This window comes from Dioscorea cayenensis, chromosome 5 (assembly GCF_009730915.1).
Source record: "Dioscorea cayenensis subsp. rotundata cultivar TDr96_F1 chromosome 5, TDr96_F1_v2_PseudoChromosome.rev07_lg8_w22 25.fasta, whole genome shotgun sequence".
Classification (NCBI taxonomy): Eukaryota; Viridiplantae; Streptophyta; class Magnoliopsida; order Dioscoreales; family Dioscoreaceae; genus Dioscorea; species Dioscorea cayenensis.
This window is the reverse complement of record NC_052475.1, coordinates 22,012,904-22,028,439: the sequence shown is the minus strand read 5'-3', so window position 1 is coordinate 22,028,439 and position 15,536 is coordinate 22,012,904. Positions and strand designations below refer to the sequence as shown.

Sequence of the window (15,536 nt, the reverse complement as noted above, 5' to 3'; positions counted from 1 at the left end):
AACAAAGTGAAGATCGACCTCAAGATGCTTCGTACGTTCATGAAATACAAAATTGGCAGCAATTTTAATAGCACTCTGGTTATCACAGTGTATAGGAGTAGGGGCAGAGATAAAAACACCAAAGTCCACCAAAATCTGTCGCAACCAAAGATCCTCCTTAGCAGTAGAAGGGATAGCACTATACTCAGCCTCAGTAGTAGAAAGAGCAACAATAGATTGTTTCTTGCTTTTCCAAGAGATAAGGGAATCTCCAAGAAAAATGCAGAGGCATCACCTGCCCAATCAGCATCACAATAGGCGTGCAACTTAAGAGAAGATGTGGCAGACAAAAGTAAAGATCGAGATATAGTACCACAAAGATAACGAGAACTCTTAAGAGGGCAACATAATGAGTAGAGCGAGGAGCACTCACAAACTCACTAATAACACGAACAACATATGCAATATCAGGCCGATTAATGGTCGGATAGACAAGAGCGCCAACAAGTGCACAATAGCGAGTAGGATCAAGCAAAGGCTCACCATCAGAAGAAGAGAGTTGGTGATGCAGCTCAATAGGAGTAGAGGTAGTATGGAGATCCGTGATATCAGCTCGTCGAAAATTATCAGATATGTACTTCTGCTGAGACACCAAGTAACCTCGACTAGAATAAGCAACCTCAAGACCCAGATAACAACGAAGAGGGCTAAGATCTTTCATCTGAAACTCAGTGTGTAACTGTTGTTTCAATGAAAGAACAGTATCAACATCATCACCAGTAATAGCCATATCGTCAACAAAAAGAAGAAGAATAGTGATGCCACGAGTAGTCTGCCGAGTGAAGAGGGCATAGTCATGAGAGCTCTCAGTGAAACCAAGAGTGAGAACCACATTGTGAAATTGCTCAAACCATGCACGAGGAGCCTGTTTGAGCCCATAGATAGCTCGGCGAAGATGACAGACATGCTGAAAAGGATGAGGAAAACCAAGAGGAGGAGTCATATAAACGTCCTCAGAGAGATATCCATGTAAGAAGGCGTTGGTCACATCTAACTGATGATGAGGGCAGTGGCGAGCAGCATAAATAGTGAAAAGAAGACGAACAATAGTCAACTTGGCCACAGGAGCAAATGTCTCTTCATAATCAATGCCATACTCCTGAGTAAAACCACGAGCAACAAAACGAGCTTTATGGAGCTTAATACTACCATCGGCCCTGGTCTTGACTTAATATACCCACCGACAACTGATAGGAGTAACACCAGATGGAAGAGGAACAAGATCCCATGTATGCATACGCTGAAGAGCATCAAGTTCCTTTGACATAGCCTGTTGCCACTTGGGATGTTTTACCACTTCATGATAATACTGTGGCTCAGAATGTGAGTGAATAGTAACAAGAAAGGCTTGAAAATCAGGGGAATAGGTAGATGAGAGAGAAAGGGCATACCGAGCAGGAGGGCGGCGAGGACGGTCTGGATAACAACGGGGGACAGCATGAGCATCTTTAGGAGAGGATGGGTCGGCGGAGATAGGAGACGAATCACCAGAATTATCAATGCACCCAGAAGAAAGAGAAAGAGGAACATAGGAAGGTTTATGGAGACGTCTTGAAAAGGCACAGAATTGGAAGTGGTGGTGGAACTCGGAAGAACTATGGAGGGAGAGGAGAGGATGCAGTAGCGGAAGACTGAAGAAAGGAAAGATTTGGGAAGGATGATGAGAAGTAAGGAGTATCTTCAAGAAAAGTGACGTTACGGGAAATACGAAGACGGTGAGAATGGGGATCATAACAACAATAACCCTTATGTTCAGAGCTATATCCAAGAAAAATACATATGGCAGAATGGGGAGAAAGTTTGTTTCTCTCGACAGCGGGCAAAAGAACAAAACAGGTGCAACCGAACGTGCGAAGATGACCATATGAAGGAGGAATGGAATACAAACGCTCAAAAGATGTGATACCAGAGAGAGTGTAAGTGGGAGTACGATTGATTAGATAGACGAATGTAAGAATGGCTTCAGCCCAGAAAGATTGAGGGACAGAAGAGACAAAAAGAAGTGCACCATTTTGACGATGGTTGCGCTCAGCGACACCATTTTGAGCAGGTGTATAAGGACAGGATTGTTGCGGAAGAGTGCCATGAGTGAAAAGCAATGTGCGAAAGGATGTAGAGAGATACTCGCGTGCCCCATCGGAGTGAAAAATCTTAATGTGTTTACCAAATTGAGTATATACCATTTGCGCAAATTGAGAGTAAATGGCAAAAACCTCAGATCGGGAACGCATTAAATAAAGCCAAATATAACGCGAGAAATCATCAATAAAAGATATGTAATAGAGAAAACCACCAAGAGAGGAGAATAGTGCAGGACCCTAAACATCATAATGAACTAGATCAAAGGTAGATTCAAAGATGGATTCTCGTGAAGAGAAAGGAAGAGCAGTAGGTTTAGCAAATTTACAACCCAGACATGGATGTGAGGGAAGGAAAGAAACAGACCAAGATTACCTGAACTGGGTAAGAGTTTCAGGCGAGAACTAGACAAATGACCGAGGTGACTATGCCAACGATCAAGAGAATATACAGAGGCGATAATGTCAGAAGATGGAGGAGCATGAAGATGGAAAGAGTCTAAGTGATAGAGGTCGCCAACTCTACGCCTGATCTCAATCCTCTAGTCTGTAAGATGGTCCTGCACGGTACAAGTAGAGGAAGAAAAAGTAACTGTGAGACCATGATCAATGAGCTGACTAACAGAAAGAAGGATAAGAGCTAGGCCAGGGACATGATGAATGTTAGGAATGTCAAATGAAGTAGACTGAAGATGACCACACTGCGTGAGAGGATGAAGACTCCCATTAGCAGTATGAACACTGGAAAATGAATGAGGCGTAGTAATTGAGACTAGTCTAGAGGTATCAACAGTCATATGATGAGTGGCACCAGAATCTAAAATCCAGGAAGAGGAAGACATACCAGAGGCAACAGATATAGCAGAGGAAACCCTAGAGGGCAGAGCTCGCTGCATGGCATGAATCTTTTTAGTAAGCTGAGCAACCTGACAAAGAAGATCAACAGGAGAAGGAGAATCTGAGACTGAGACAGAAGCAGCAAAAGGGGAGGGAGCAGGAGATCGACCGAGGTGAATGACGAGGCTGTGATGACTGTTGTTATTGTTGTCATTGCTGAAGCTTCAAACATTGATTCTTCATATGACCAGGACGCTTGCAATAATGACAGATAACAGAAGACCGAGAAGAGGTCGATGAAGCAGGAGCTGGTAGCCCAGAAAGAATTGAGTGTGCTCGAGTGGAACGTGGAGAGGTCACAGCAAGAACTGTGTCTGGAGGGATAAGCTGTGCAGATAATGTGCTGAGACGAGTTTCTTCAGCAATAACACTACGAATGACATCGTCAAAGGATGGAAGAGGGTCTCGATTGAGCAGTTGGCTGCGAACAGCTTCAAAATCAGGACAAAGATGTATCAGAAATTCAAAGGTATGTTGTGTTAGGCGAGACTGAGTGCAAGTTTTACAACATGTGCATGTCAGACAAGTAGACCCTTCTAAAGAATCAAGCTGACGCCATAAGGATCGCAGATCACTGACATACTCCCTAACGGAACGCTCACGCTGTTGTATGTGAGTAAGATCCTGTAAAATGGCATACTGACGAGCAGAGCTAGAATGCTCAAACATATACCCCAAGTGTTCCCACATTGCATGAGCCGTGGGAAGATGTCTAATTTCCATACGAATATCAATTTCACAAGACTGATAGATGATAGCCATGGTAGGGTGATCATTAAGTGTCCACGATGCATCAGGTGCAGACGATTGGGGAGATGTACCGTCGACATGGCTAAACAAATCCATACCAAGTAAGGCAATACGAACGGCAGTAAACCATTCTTTGTAGTTGGTACCATTTAATTTAATATCAATTGGAGCTAGAAAACGTGGAGAATATTATGCCATTTTTTTTTTGGTTAAAATAAAAAATAAAGGAAAGATTAAAAGGAAAAGCAAAGAGTCAGGAGAGAGAGAGAGAATAAATGCTAAAACAGCTCGGGTATTGAGCTGGCGTTTTTTGTTTTTGTTTTTGTTTTTTTTTTTTTAATATGTATTTATATAGATATAGATATAGATATGGGATAAGTATAGATATATTATAATAGATATGGATATATTATAATATAGATATATATATATATATATAATATGGGTACTGTGAAATAGAATAAGGGTGGGAATCAAACGAAGGAGATAAGGCCAAATGCTTTGGGACTTGAATGTTAAGATAATGATGTTTATTTTAGTTTGGTTAGGATATCTTTGATTTAAATATTTAAGTTAGTTGTGTGTTGATTAAAACTCAAATTAGTAGAGATTATCTTTTTAGAATTTTGCCTTTATAAAAGCTTCAATGATTATGAATAAAGTGTACAGTTTTTTACTCATATCTTCTTTTAAGTTATCAGTGGTATCAGAGCTTTGAAGTTCATCAATTGAGAGTGCATCTATGTCCTTTGATTCTTCAACTGAGCAAACTATGTAGTCAAATTTTGTTGTCAAAGATCGCAATATCTTTTCAACAGTAGTGACACCATCCATCTTCTCCCCATGAAACCGCATATTATTAGCCAATCCCATGGTTCTTGCAAAATAGTTGTTAACAGATTCTCCATCATTCATCTGTAGATTTTTTAAATCCCTTCTCAAGGCTTGAAGTTGTGCACGCTTCACCCTTGATGAGCCTTGATATTTTCTCTTCATCGAATCCCATATATCCTTGGAGGTTTCTTTGCAAAGAATCGTCTCCAAAACAGATCGATCAATGGCCTGAAATAAGTAATTCTTCGCCTTCAAGTCTTTCAACTTTGATGCCTCAAGTTCCTTCCATTGTGCTTCTGTAGGTACCACTCCAACATTCGGTTTTGCCACTCTGAATTCAACAATATTCCAATACTTCTTGGATTTCAAGAAATTTTCCATCAACATGCTCCAATGATCGTAGTGATTATCAAAACGTGGAATAGATGGTTACACAAAGTTGTCTGCAGACATTGTGAATTTATTCACTACAAAAAAACTCCCCATTTTGTTGAAGACCCTGGCTCTTGATACCACTGCTGGTCTATGTGGGTTTGGCTTGTCCCAATCCTTAAACCAACCAGTCCAGTTCTCAGTCCAAATCTTGGGACTGTTTGCATTGTTAGGCTGGAAATCATGACAATAGAATCCATTGCAAGTGTTTATCATTGGTTGTGGTGCATTAGCTTGTTGGCACATAATCTATGGAACACCAATGTCTAGAGATTGAGCCATGTTAGCACATCATTCAATGTAGTTTTTTGCAGCAGCTCCATATCCAGATTGAATGTTTCCATACTCATTCTCAATCTGAGTGAGTATAATTGGTCCTCCTTGAGGTGCCAATAAGTTCTCTTTCTTTAACATATCCACAATCAATGTTGTGAATGTTTGCATCTCATCCTTGAAGGGTTTGTTATCAGTTCTCATTTCCATCCCTGGGATTAGCCTCAACCAAGCAGGGAAGCCACCATAATCCCACTCTGCACAAACATAAGGACCAATGCGAACAATTGCATATAATCCAGCGTTCTAAATTTCTTTGATAAATCTAACCAAGTCTAGATTGCCTTCGAAGTTATACTGACGTTTAACAGGCTCATGAGCATTCCAGAAAACATAAGTTTCAATTGCGTCTAGACCTCCTTCTTTTGTCTTTTTAATCAATTCTGGCCACATCTCAGGAGTAGAACGGGGATAATGAATTGAACCAAAGATGATAATCCTACGTTGCCCATTAATGAGAAGAGCTCTTCCATTATGAGAAACAGTTGTAGAAGAAGCTAAAAAACTAAGTACAAAGAGAACCAAAACCACAACCAAACACTTAGCCATGGCCATGTTTCTTAGTTCTAAGATCAATTATCTCAAGACCAAATGTTGAATGAGTGAAAATGCACGCCGGTCGGGAGTCAAGGAAAAGTTGATGTAGATGGATTCATCCAGGAAGGAAGAATAATTGAAGGTGTGGACTGTAGAGCTCGTCGGTCGCTGGCTGAAGGTGTGGGTGATGTGAATGAAATGCTTTGGAGCTTGTTGGCAACAGAATGACGAGGCAAGCACCAGCTGGTGGCAACGGCGAAGCTCGTACGGGTGTAGGATCGCGACGGCAATAGACACGGTGACGGCGAAACACAAGATTTCAGGATTTTTTTTTTTATTTAATAATATAAGAACGGTAGTGCTTCAAGTAGACCGAGCTTTTAAGACTCGTCGGAGAACAGACAAAACTCGGTGGCGAGCTAACAAGGTGGCTGTGAGTTGACAAAGTGGCTTACAGAGATATAACAAAATAAAGAACACCAAACAAATGACGCTTACAGAGCTCCGATAAAACAAAGAGAACCAAACAAACGAAGAACCAAACAAACGACTTCGTCGTCAAAGACTGAACGGAGCAAAATTTCGGCAAGATCGACAGGCGTCTGATACCATGATAGACAAAATATGAGAGAAAGAATAAGTTGTGTTCATTAGACTGAAACCAACCCATATAAATACAAGAATGATGTATACAGGGGAGTATGTATACTTAAGGGTATATACATATAAATATACAGTATATAATAATATTATTACTCTAACGATGATTATAGAAAAAGTTCACATGCACCATTGTATATAATCAAATATAAATTAAACAAAAATTCCAAATAAAATTGAGGATTATGATAATTAAATTACATATTAAATTATATATATATATATATATATATTGATAAATAGGGGAAAAGCACCCCGTCTTAAGGGTGTCAAAAGAATAGGTAAATATAGAGATATACTAGTTACAGTGGTTTACTGACCTCTTGGAGTTTACCATATAGGGTGAGCTAATACGTTGGGCAATGATAGCCTGTCACGTGCACCCAAAATAATATATAAGGTACCATAACTCTACAATAGTAAATCTTTCTATCACGCAATCTTAGAGTTGTGAAAAATGCTTCTCCTCCCATAGGAAATCCATACTAAGACCTAGTGCACAACATCAAATCCTTCTTGACATTGAATGAGGACTACTCTATTGGATAAAATAAATAAATAAATAAATAAAAAACACATTAACTTAGGGGTGGCAAAAATTCGGGTCCGGACAAAACCGGGTCCGGACAACTACTAATATAAATAGAAAAACTTGTGTCCGGACCCGGCCCGGTTTTAAATCCGGACAAACTTGGCATGTCCAAACCCGGTTTATTTTAAAACCGGGTTGTCCGGATGTCCAAATTTGTCCGAATTCTATAAGCTATTTTTAAGTTCGCTCAAATATTAAATTAAACAAAAATAATTTAATTCACATTAAATGCAAAAAAAAACATCAATAATCCAAAACTCAACTCAAATTATAGAAAAACCTAAGTCTTAATAGAAAAAACAATATATGTTTAAAGTTTTTAGAAGAATGGGCTTAAAACAAATGGGCTTAAAACAAATGGGCTTAAGGTTGTGGGCTTTTAAAGTTTTAGGGATTAAAAGTGCCCGGTTGTCCGAATTTCTATGTCCAGACCCGGCCCGGATTTAAATCCGGACAACCAAGCCATGTCCGGACCCGGCCCGCATTTGCAAACCTTATGTCCAAACCCTTTTTATTTCGGGCCGGACAAAACCGGGCCGGCGGGTCCGGACAGATTATTGCCACCCCTACATTAACTACTATATTCAATTATAAACCTATATACACACTAGCACACGTACAGAATTTGGTCCTTAGAATTTTTTTAATTGCATATGATAAAATGGGGGCTTATTGATAGTACTCCAAAACAATGAGATATATGTTTGAAACATTGAACTTACTTTTTATTTTTTATTGTTATATGATGTACATCAAATGGGTCGATTTATTAAATTAGTTTTTTTGTTTTTTTGTGTGTGTTATAAGGTGAGCAAGCCAGTCACCTCATCCAATGTTATCAGAGCGAGTTTATTCCTCAATCTTACACTTAATAAAAAAATAGTTATTATTATTTTAATATGAAAGTGGATTAAATCAGACATAATTAAACAATAATTTTTGAAGGTCTTAATACCTAAAAACACTTAATTAATTAATGACGGATTTTTCACATCGAGATTTTAATGTTTATTATTAAAAAAGTTTAAATAGCTGACTCATTATAAATACTATTCCAATAATAAAATTACTTTTACATTTTTACTAGCACTCGAAAATCAAAATTTACATGAGTTAAAATCCATATTTTGAAAGAAATAATATAAATGAAACCACACCCTTGTACATGCCAAACATGACCTTATTTACAATTTTAAATAGTTAATCTCACAATGATATCATGTAAAGATTTGATTCAAATCAAAGCCCCTTCATTCTACAAAGTCAACATAGTGTATATATAGTTGACCTTGTAACAAGCCCCAACATACATTGACTTAATATCCCCACCATCCGCGCAACTCGTGCAGACACGTTCGTACAAACATAAAAAGCAAAACACAAGATATTCGCTTACGTGGCAACCACATTCTCATATGACTCTCACTATACATACATATATACATACATACATTCATACATCACACTTATATAAACAACACATAGAACACCTCTCACCTTCCTCTCAAACACACGCACACACACCAACGAAAACCATGATGACCTCTTCTTTACTCCCATTATACAAACCTCTCCTACTCTCCCTCCTCATTCTAAACACCCACATCTCCCCAATTCTATCCTCATACTCCTACAACAACAACAACTACAACTACAACCACTACCCTCCTTCATCTCCTTCAAAAACTTCAAAAAAAATCCTCAACCCCATTGATGCATGTTGGGCTTCAAACCCTAAATGGTCATCAAACAGACAAGCCTTAGCCAACTGTGCTGTAGGCTTCGGCAAGTCTGCTCTTGGTGGCAAATATGGCAAGATATACATCGTCACTGACCCTTCCGACGACGCTGTAAACCCAAAGCCGGGCACTCTCCGTTACGGTGCAATCCAAACTCAACCTCTCTGGATAATTTTCTCGAAAAACATGATCATAAGGTTGAAGAATGAGCTCATTGTGAATAGTTTCAAGACCATTGATGGTAGAGGAGTTCAAGTGGAGATTGGTTATGGACCTTGTATTACTATTCAAGATGTTAATCATGTCATAATTCATGGTTTGGGGATTCATAATTGTCAGCCTGGGAAGCCTGGTTTGGTTCGGAGCTCGCCGGAGCATGTCGGCCGGCGAGGTGGCTCCGACGGTGATGCTATTTCCATCTTTGCTTCTTCTAATGTTTGGATTGATCACTGTAGTCTCTCTAATGCTTATGATGGTCTCATTGATGTCATTCATGGCTCTACTGCTCTTACCATTTCAAACAACTTCTTTTTTAATCATGATAAGGTTTGCATGCATTTCTATTTATTTATTTATTTATTTATTTGGTGTTTTATTAATTTCTTATAATGTTAATTACTTATATACAGGTGATGTTGTTTGGGCATATGGATGGATTTGTGGCGGATAAGAAGATGAAGGTGACGGTGGCTTTCAATCATTTTGCACATGATTTGATACAAAGAATGCCAAGGTATATATGAAAATGGAAAGAGCTTGTTTTAAAATATATTTAAAACAAATTTTAGTATTTTTGAGAATTTATAAGATATATTTATAGTCTACTTAATTTAGTATTAACTTGATTTCAAATCAAACCATATATAGTAATACAATATCATATCTCTCCTCTTAATCATTTGTTGCCTTAGTATTGTTCAAAAAGATATAAAAAAATATAAATAAGCTTATAATTAAGTTGGATTAAATTGCTGAATAATTTTGGAAAATGTATTGAATATGTAGGGTAAGGAATGGTTATACACACGTGGCAAACAATAGGTATGATAAATGGGAGATGTATGCCATTGGAGGCAGTGCTGATCCTACCATCTTGAGTGAAGGAAATTACTACGTTGCCCCTGATAACCCTGCTTTGAAACAGGTATATATGTGTGCGCGCGCGTGTAATATCACATGCATTATCACATGGTTTTTTTTTTTTAATCTTTCATGCACTAGTCTCCTGTAAGGATGAGGGATGAGGTAGTAAGAACCTGTAAAAAAAAAAAATTAGACCGTTATAAATAAATATTTTTATTTTTTAATATACATAAAAATTTAAATTTAAAATCACTTACGTAAATAATTCAAATTTTTAACATTTAAGCCAAATGAAGTTGATATCGCATATATTAATTTGATAATTGATAATTTGAGTAGGTGACAAAGAGGGAAGCAGGAGGATGGAAAAACTGGAAGTGGAGATCAACGAAGGACTATTTTTTAAATGGTGCTTACTTTGTGCAATCAGGATGGGGAAATTGTACTCCTGGTTATTTACCTTCTCAAAAATTTACTACTTTCGATGGAAAAATGGTGCCATTTTTAACTGCAAATGCAGGTGCTCTCAAATATTGTTACATTGGAAAACCATGCATAGCTTGATTTTCAAAAAAAAAATTTATTGTTTTATTTTTCCCTTCTTTAATCAGTCCAAATAAATCTTTTTCTTTACCATCTTGTAATTGTATTCTGTAAGTTATTTTCCATGTATTGAGTGATCCAAGAAAAGTAATCACCTTTGATATATATATATATATATATATATGTAACACATGCATTTTTGCATGTGTTGCATTATTTCATGTATAGTTATGTTTATAAAGATAGCAGAAAAAAATCCACCTCATAATAATTATATATATATATATATATATATAGAGAGAGAGAGAGAGAGAGTGCATTTTTTCCGTCTCTCTATTCATTGTATATTTTACTTTGTTTTTTTTATTTTAACATATTTGAAATAATCACAGTTGGGTATACAATAAAATATATCTTATTTAATTTTTCTCAATCAATGTTAAATTTATGATTAAAATAACTAGTGACTTGAACTAATCATATTTTTCCATTGTTTCTATATTAATTTATAAGGCTTAAGTTGTGCGATATATATAATATAAAAAAAAAAAACATGAACAAAGTAAAAAATCATATTAAATATTTAAAAAAATATAATATATATATATATATATATTACTAAATATTGTAAACATATGCAGATGATGAAGAGTAAAAAAGAGAACTTGAGAGGAACAAATGAGATTAGAATTTAGAGAAAAAGCTATCGGGCGAGGGGGAAAGCATGGGAGATGGGATCCGGATTAGGGTTTCCTGGGTGGGGTGTTAGATTAGCATCCAATCGCTCCCATGGATGTATGTAGAGAATGCTCTCTCTCTATATATATATTTAAATATATAAACCGGTAGCGTGGGAAACTTCTCTTGAGTGAGCAACTTGGTGCATATGCAACCCTAAAGTCAAAGCAAATGGCCAACTTAAGCTGGATGGATTGACTTATAAAGATCATAACCGAACACTCAAAAAACTATAAGATATTCTTCAATAAATATGAAGATAGATAATCACATGATGTCTATATATAACCTCCATCAATTAAACTAAGCCAAAATCTTAAATTAATTATCAATCCCTTGTAGCTTGGAAGTTCACCTTATAGACTATAATAATTAGTAAATATAGATAACAAAAGAACAATACATGGTAATATATAAGAACTCCTAATTCAACCCAATAATAATTAAAGAAAGAGGAGTAATTCAATCTCAAGGAATTAATGTCCACTTTTGAAGGTCAACTTAATTTGGGTATATAACAAGTTTGTCCTACCAATTTAAATATAGAAAAGATTTCCATAGATCTAATCCATTTCACGTGTAGCCTATATGTGTTACAATTAGAGCTCCTCACTAACCTTGAAACTCAAACAACATTCAATCACGAGAAAATTAACAATATATATTCCTCCATATTAATTGATCACAGAAATCAAGTCAAATTTAACTGGAAAAAAATTTCATACTGTCACTTCTCTATTACAAAGCAAAATTAATACTTTGCAACCATTTAAACACAGGGGATAGAATCATAGACAATAGAACATAGAAAAAAACAAGTGAACAAGCAATACAAATACACATAATAATAGTAATAATGATATTAATGCAGTATGATCAGTATGGTTTTACCAACTGTTTTTATTGCATGTATGAAAATGTACGTAGAATATATAACTATATATATATATATATATATATATTAATATTATGGATTAAAATCATGTGATTTCAAATGGAACTCATGAAATTAAGCATATTGGCACATCCCAAAGAGGCATAAAACACCATGCTGGCACTTATTGAAGCATCTACCACAGTGACGTTTATCAAAAGCAATATTGACGCATTTTCCTCCGCAGCAAACTTCAGTGAACTTGCACATGTTGCCACATTTGCCGCAGTTCATGTAGTCGGACTCGACGTTAACGCATTGTTTGTTGCAGCATTGAGGGCCACCGCTGCCGGCAGTGTAGCAAACTGATGGATCGGTGTCGCATTTCTTGCCTTTCGGGTCTTTGCCGGCCAAGAAACGGGTTCGAAACAATGAGGAGGATGAGGATGAGGATATGGAGGATGATAAGAGGATGAAGATGAAGAAAATGGAGAAGATGGTGAGGTTCTTCATTTTTGGAGGAGGAGAAGATGAAGAAAGCTTTGATATATATATGGGATCAAGTTAAGGAGTGATGGGTTGTATGTTTGATTGGGTCTTTGATTGATTGATTGATTGTTTGTTGAGGGATTAAGATTTAATAGAGTTTGTGAATGGTCATAGTTTGATGCATGGGTTGAGTTGTGGAGAGAAAGTTAGGATTGCATGGAAAGTAAAGGGCCTAGTTGGCTGCAAGATTTTCTTGGTTTGAAGCAACTGTGCACTAGTGCGCTTAGATTCATGCAGAAATGGGTTGTTGACTTTGTACTTCATTTATTTATTTATTTTTTGAAAGGCGGAGTAGGTTAGCTTCATGAGTTGTTTGAAGGCTTGCCTTGAGAGAGATTTTTTTGGTTTTTAAATTTGTATATACATTGTACTTCTTTAGTAGAAAAAAATAAAAATAAAAATAATGGCCACTTGTGCCATTCAACTGTGGTATTCAAATTGGAACCTATACATTCGTCGTCAAGGGCGGGCCTCCTTTTTTTGGAGCGGTATTTTTTACTGTCCTTAGACTTTAAAGGTGTGTATTAAACAAATTGTTAGAGATAGCTCTAGATCTTTATTTTGGAAGGATAATTAGCCGATTGTGCAGTTCAACTATGGTATTACAAATTGGAACTTGCACATCCGTCGTCAAGGACAGGTCTCATTTTTTTGGAACAGCATTTTCTGCTGTTTGCCGACTCAAGAGGGTGTACATAGCAAATTGTCCGAGACGGCTCTAGATCTTTATTTTGGAAGGATAAATGGTTAAATAATCGTGCTCCTATGAACATTTGGCCAGATTTATTTCTTGAGACGGCCAACCCTAATGGCACTGTTAGGGAGTTGATCCACTGGTTAGAGCTGGCTCCTTTTAGGGAGAATCTGGAGGTGGAGCGCTTTTTGGAGGCTTCTAACCTTCGTGCTGGTCTTCAGAAGGAAGATTTGAAATGGTGGAATTTAACTCCCAATGGGCTTTTTATAGTCAAATCTTTCTATACTTTCCTGATTGATGGTAGGGTTAAATGCCCGATCTCCAGGGCAATTTGGAATTCCGTGTGTCCGCAGAAGGTTAACATTTTCAATTGGCTCGTGTGGAGGGATAAGATTCTTTCTCTAGAAAATTTAGCCGCCATAAAATGTAACAAACTTCCTACCACTACGTGTGTTTTTTGTTATACTGACAGTGAATCTGTGGATCATCTCTTCCGTCATTACCAGTTTGTGCAACCTATTTGGAGTTTTTTCTTGCGCCTTTTTGGATTACTTGAGCTTCCATCCTTTATGGTAGATGTGTGGGGCTCATGGTGGTTCAAACTTAGACCTTGTATACGTGCTCTTGAAGGCGCCATTGTTAAAGTTGTTGTGTGGCACGTTTGGCTTGCTAGGAATGATTGCATGTTTAATGCCGTTTCTTTGTCACCACATTCTGTTGTTTCGAAGGTTGCCCATATTTTGATCTTGTGGTTTTCTACAACCCCTACTTCCCAGCCGGCGAAGTTTGATGAACACGCTTCTACAATCCATCGCAGCTTGGCGTTCTCGGGGCAGCGTGTTGATCCCTCCGGTGGAGCTGATCCCAGTGAGGGGGACTCTGTTCAGGCATGAGATAGCTCTTATATGTCAGGGTGTTCTGACCAGTTGTTTCGGCCTTAGGTGTGGTTTTATGCCCACGTCTAGTGGGTTTGCTTTGCTTTATCTGTTTTTTGATAAAAAATAAAAATAAAAAATAATTAAAAAAGTAGTTATTTTCAATCTGAACCTCGCATTATCATGGGAAACATGTGTATGCTAGATAGTCAATTCTTAACCCCTGTGCTTGCCACAAACTAAATGAGCTTGTCACATTTGTCAATATATATATAATATTTGTATTTAATAATTAATTTTAAATAAATTATTAATATTTATAACTATTTATTATTGTTTAGAATAAAATTATTTTAATTTTAAAATATTTTGGTTTTACTAGTATGTATTAAGTTAAACTTTGGTAAATTCATTATAATATTTTTTTTCTAAAATCCAGAATTAAAAAAAAAAAAATCCTTAAACCTATATTTTAATCTCCAACCAAGCACACCCTTGATCTTTGGTGCAAGCAAGTGAAAAATATAAATTTAATTTATTTTGATACCTTGTACTTGCCTGTAGTTTATTTAGTACGATGCAAGTTATTTGATACAATAGTGCTTTTTCTGTAGCACGGTGCAAGTAAAATAATTTCGTTGAGAATTTAATATTTAATTATCGTTTCAGTTAAATATAAGTGAGAGAAGTCAAAAGGCAAAAGAATAGAGAATTATGCTTCCCAAGTTCCCAACTCAATCAAAAATATACAACTTTGAAGCAGAGGAAATAAGTTATTCACTTCCCTTTGTTTTGCCATTTTCTCAAAAAATCAAAAATCAAAGTTTTTTGTTTACTTTTGAGTAAAATAAATAGTAAAAATTCAAATATGAGCCACCACCACAAGGGCCGAATTGACACATATATAGTTTATGTGATGACTTGTCGACATTGTAAAAAAAAACATATCATAATGTTTAATGATTGGGACGAGTTAAAATTAGAACTCAATAATTAATTACTAATTAAGGTATATTCACCCATTATTCAATTGCATCCTGACTCATCTAGTTAACTGTAAAAAAATGATGTAGAATGATGATTTATATGATATCTTATCACAGATTGGAATCACATGATATTTATGAAGATGCTTTGGTGCAATAACCTGATCATCAGACATTAACACGTATAAATATATTCATAGGATGACACATAAAACCAATAAAAAAAATTGCAACATGATGCAGCATTTTCATCCCCTCCAACAACACAGCATTAGAGCACACTCAATATATTCAAAGAAACAT

The 15,536-nt window shown here is 36.6% G+C and overlaps 2 protein-coding genes across 2 annotated transcripts; one reads left to right on the top strand and one right to left on the bottom strand.

The window, feature by feature from the left end:
* The first annotated feature begins 8,690 nt into the window (after positions 1 to 8,690).
* Positions 8,691 to 10,538, top strand: LOC120260114 (putative pectate lyase 2). Its single transcript, XM_039267554.1, has 4 exons — positions 8,691 to 9,437; positions 9,521 to 9,624; positions 9,897 to 10,035; positions 10,314 to 10,538. Exons 1-4 carry the CDS (start codon positions 8,691 to 8,693, stop codon positions 10,536 to 10,538), a joined length of 1,215 nt encoding a protein of 404 aa, XP_039123488.1.
* Positions 10,539 to 12,264: 1,726 nt separating this feature from the next.
* On the bottom strand, positions 12,265 to 12,642 carry LOC120260113 (stigma-specific STIG1-like protein 1). Its single transcript, XM_039267553.1, has one exon. The coding sequence runs from the start codon at positions 12,640 to 12,642 to the stop codon at positions 12,265 to 12,267; it is 378 nt and encodes a 125-aa protein (XP_039123487.1).
* Between the last annotated feature and the right edge of the window lie 2,894 nt (positions 12,643 to 15,536).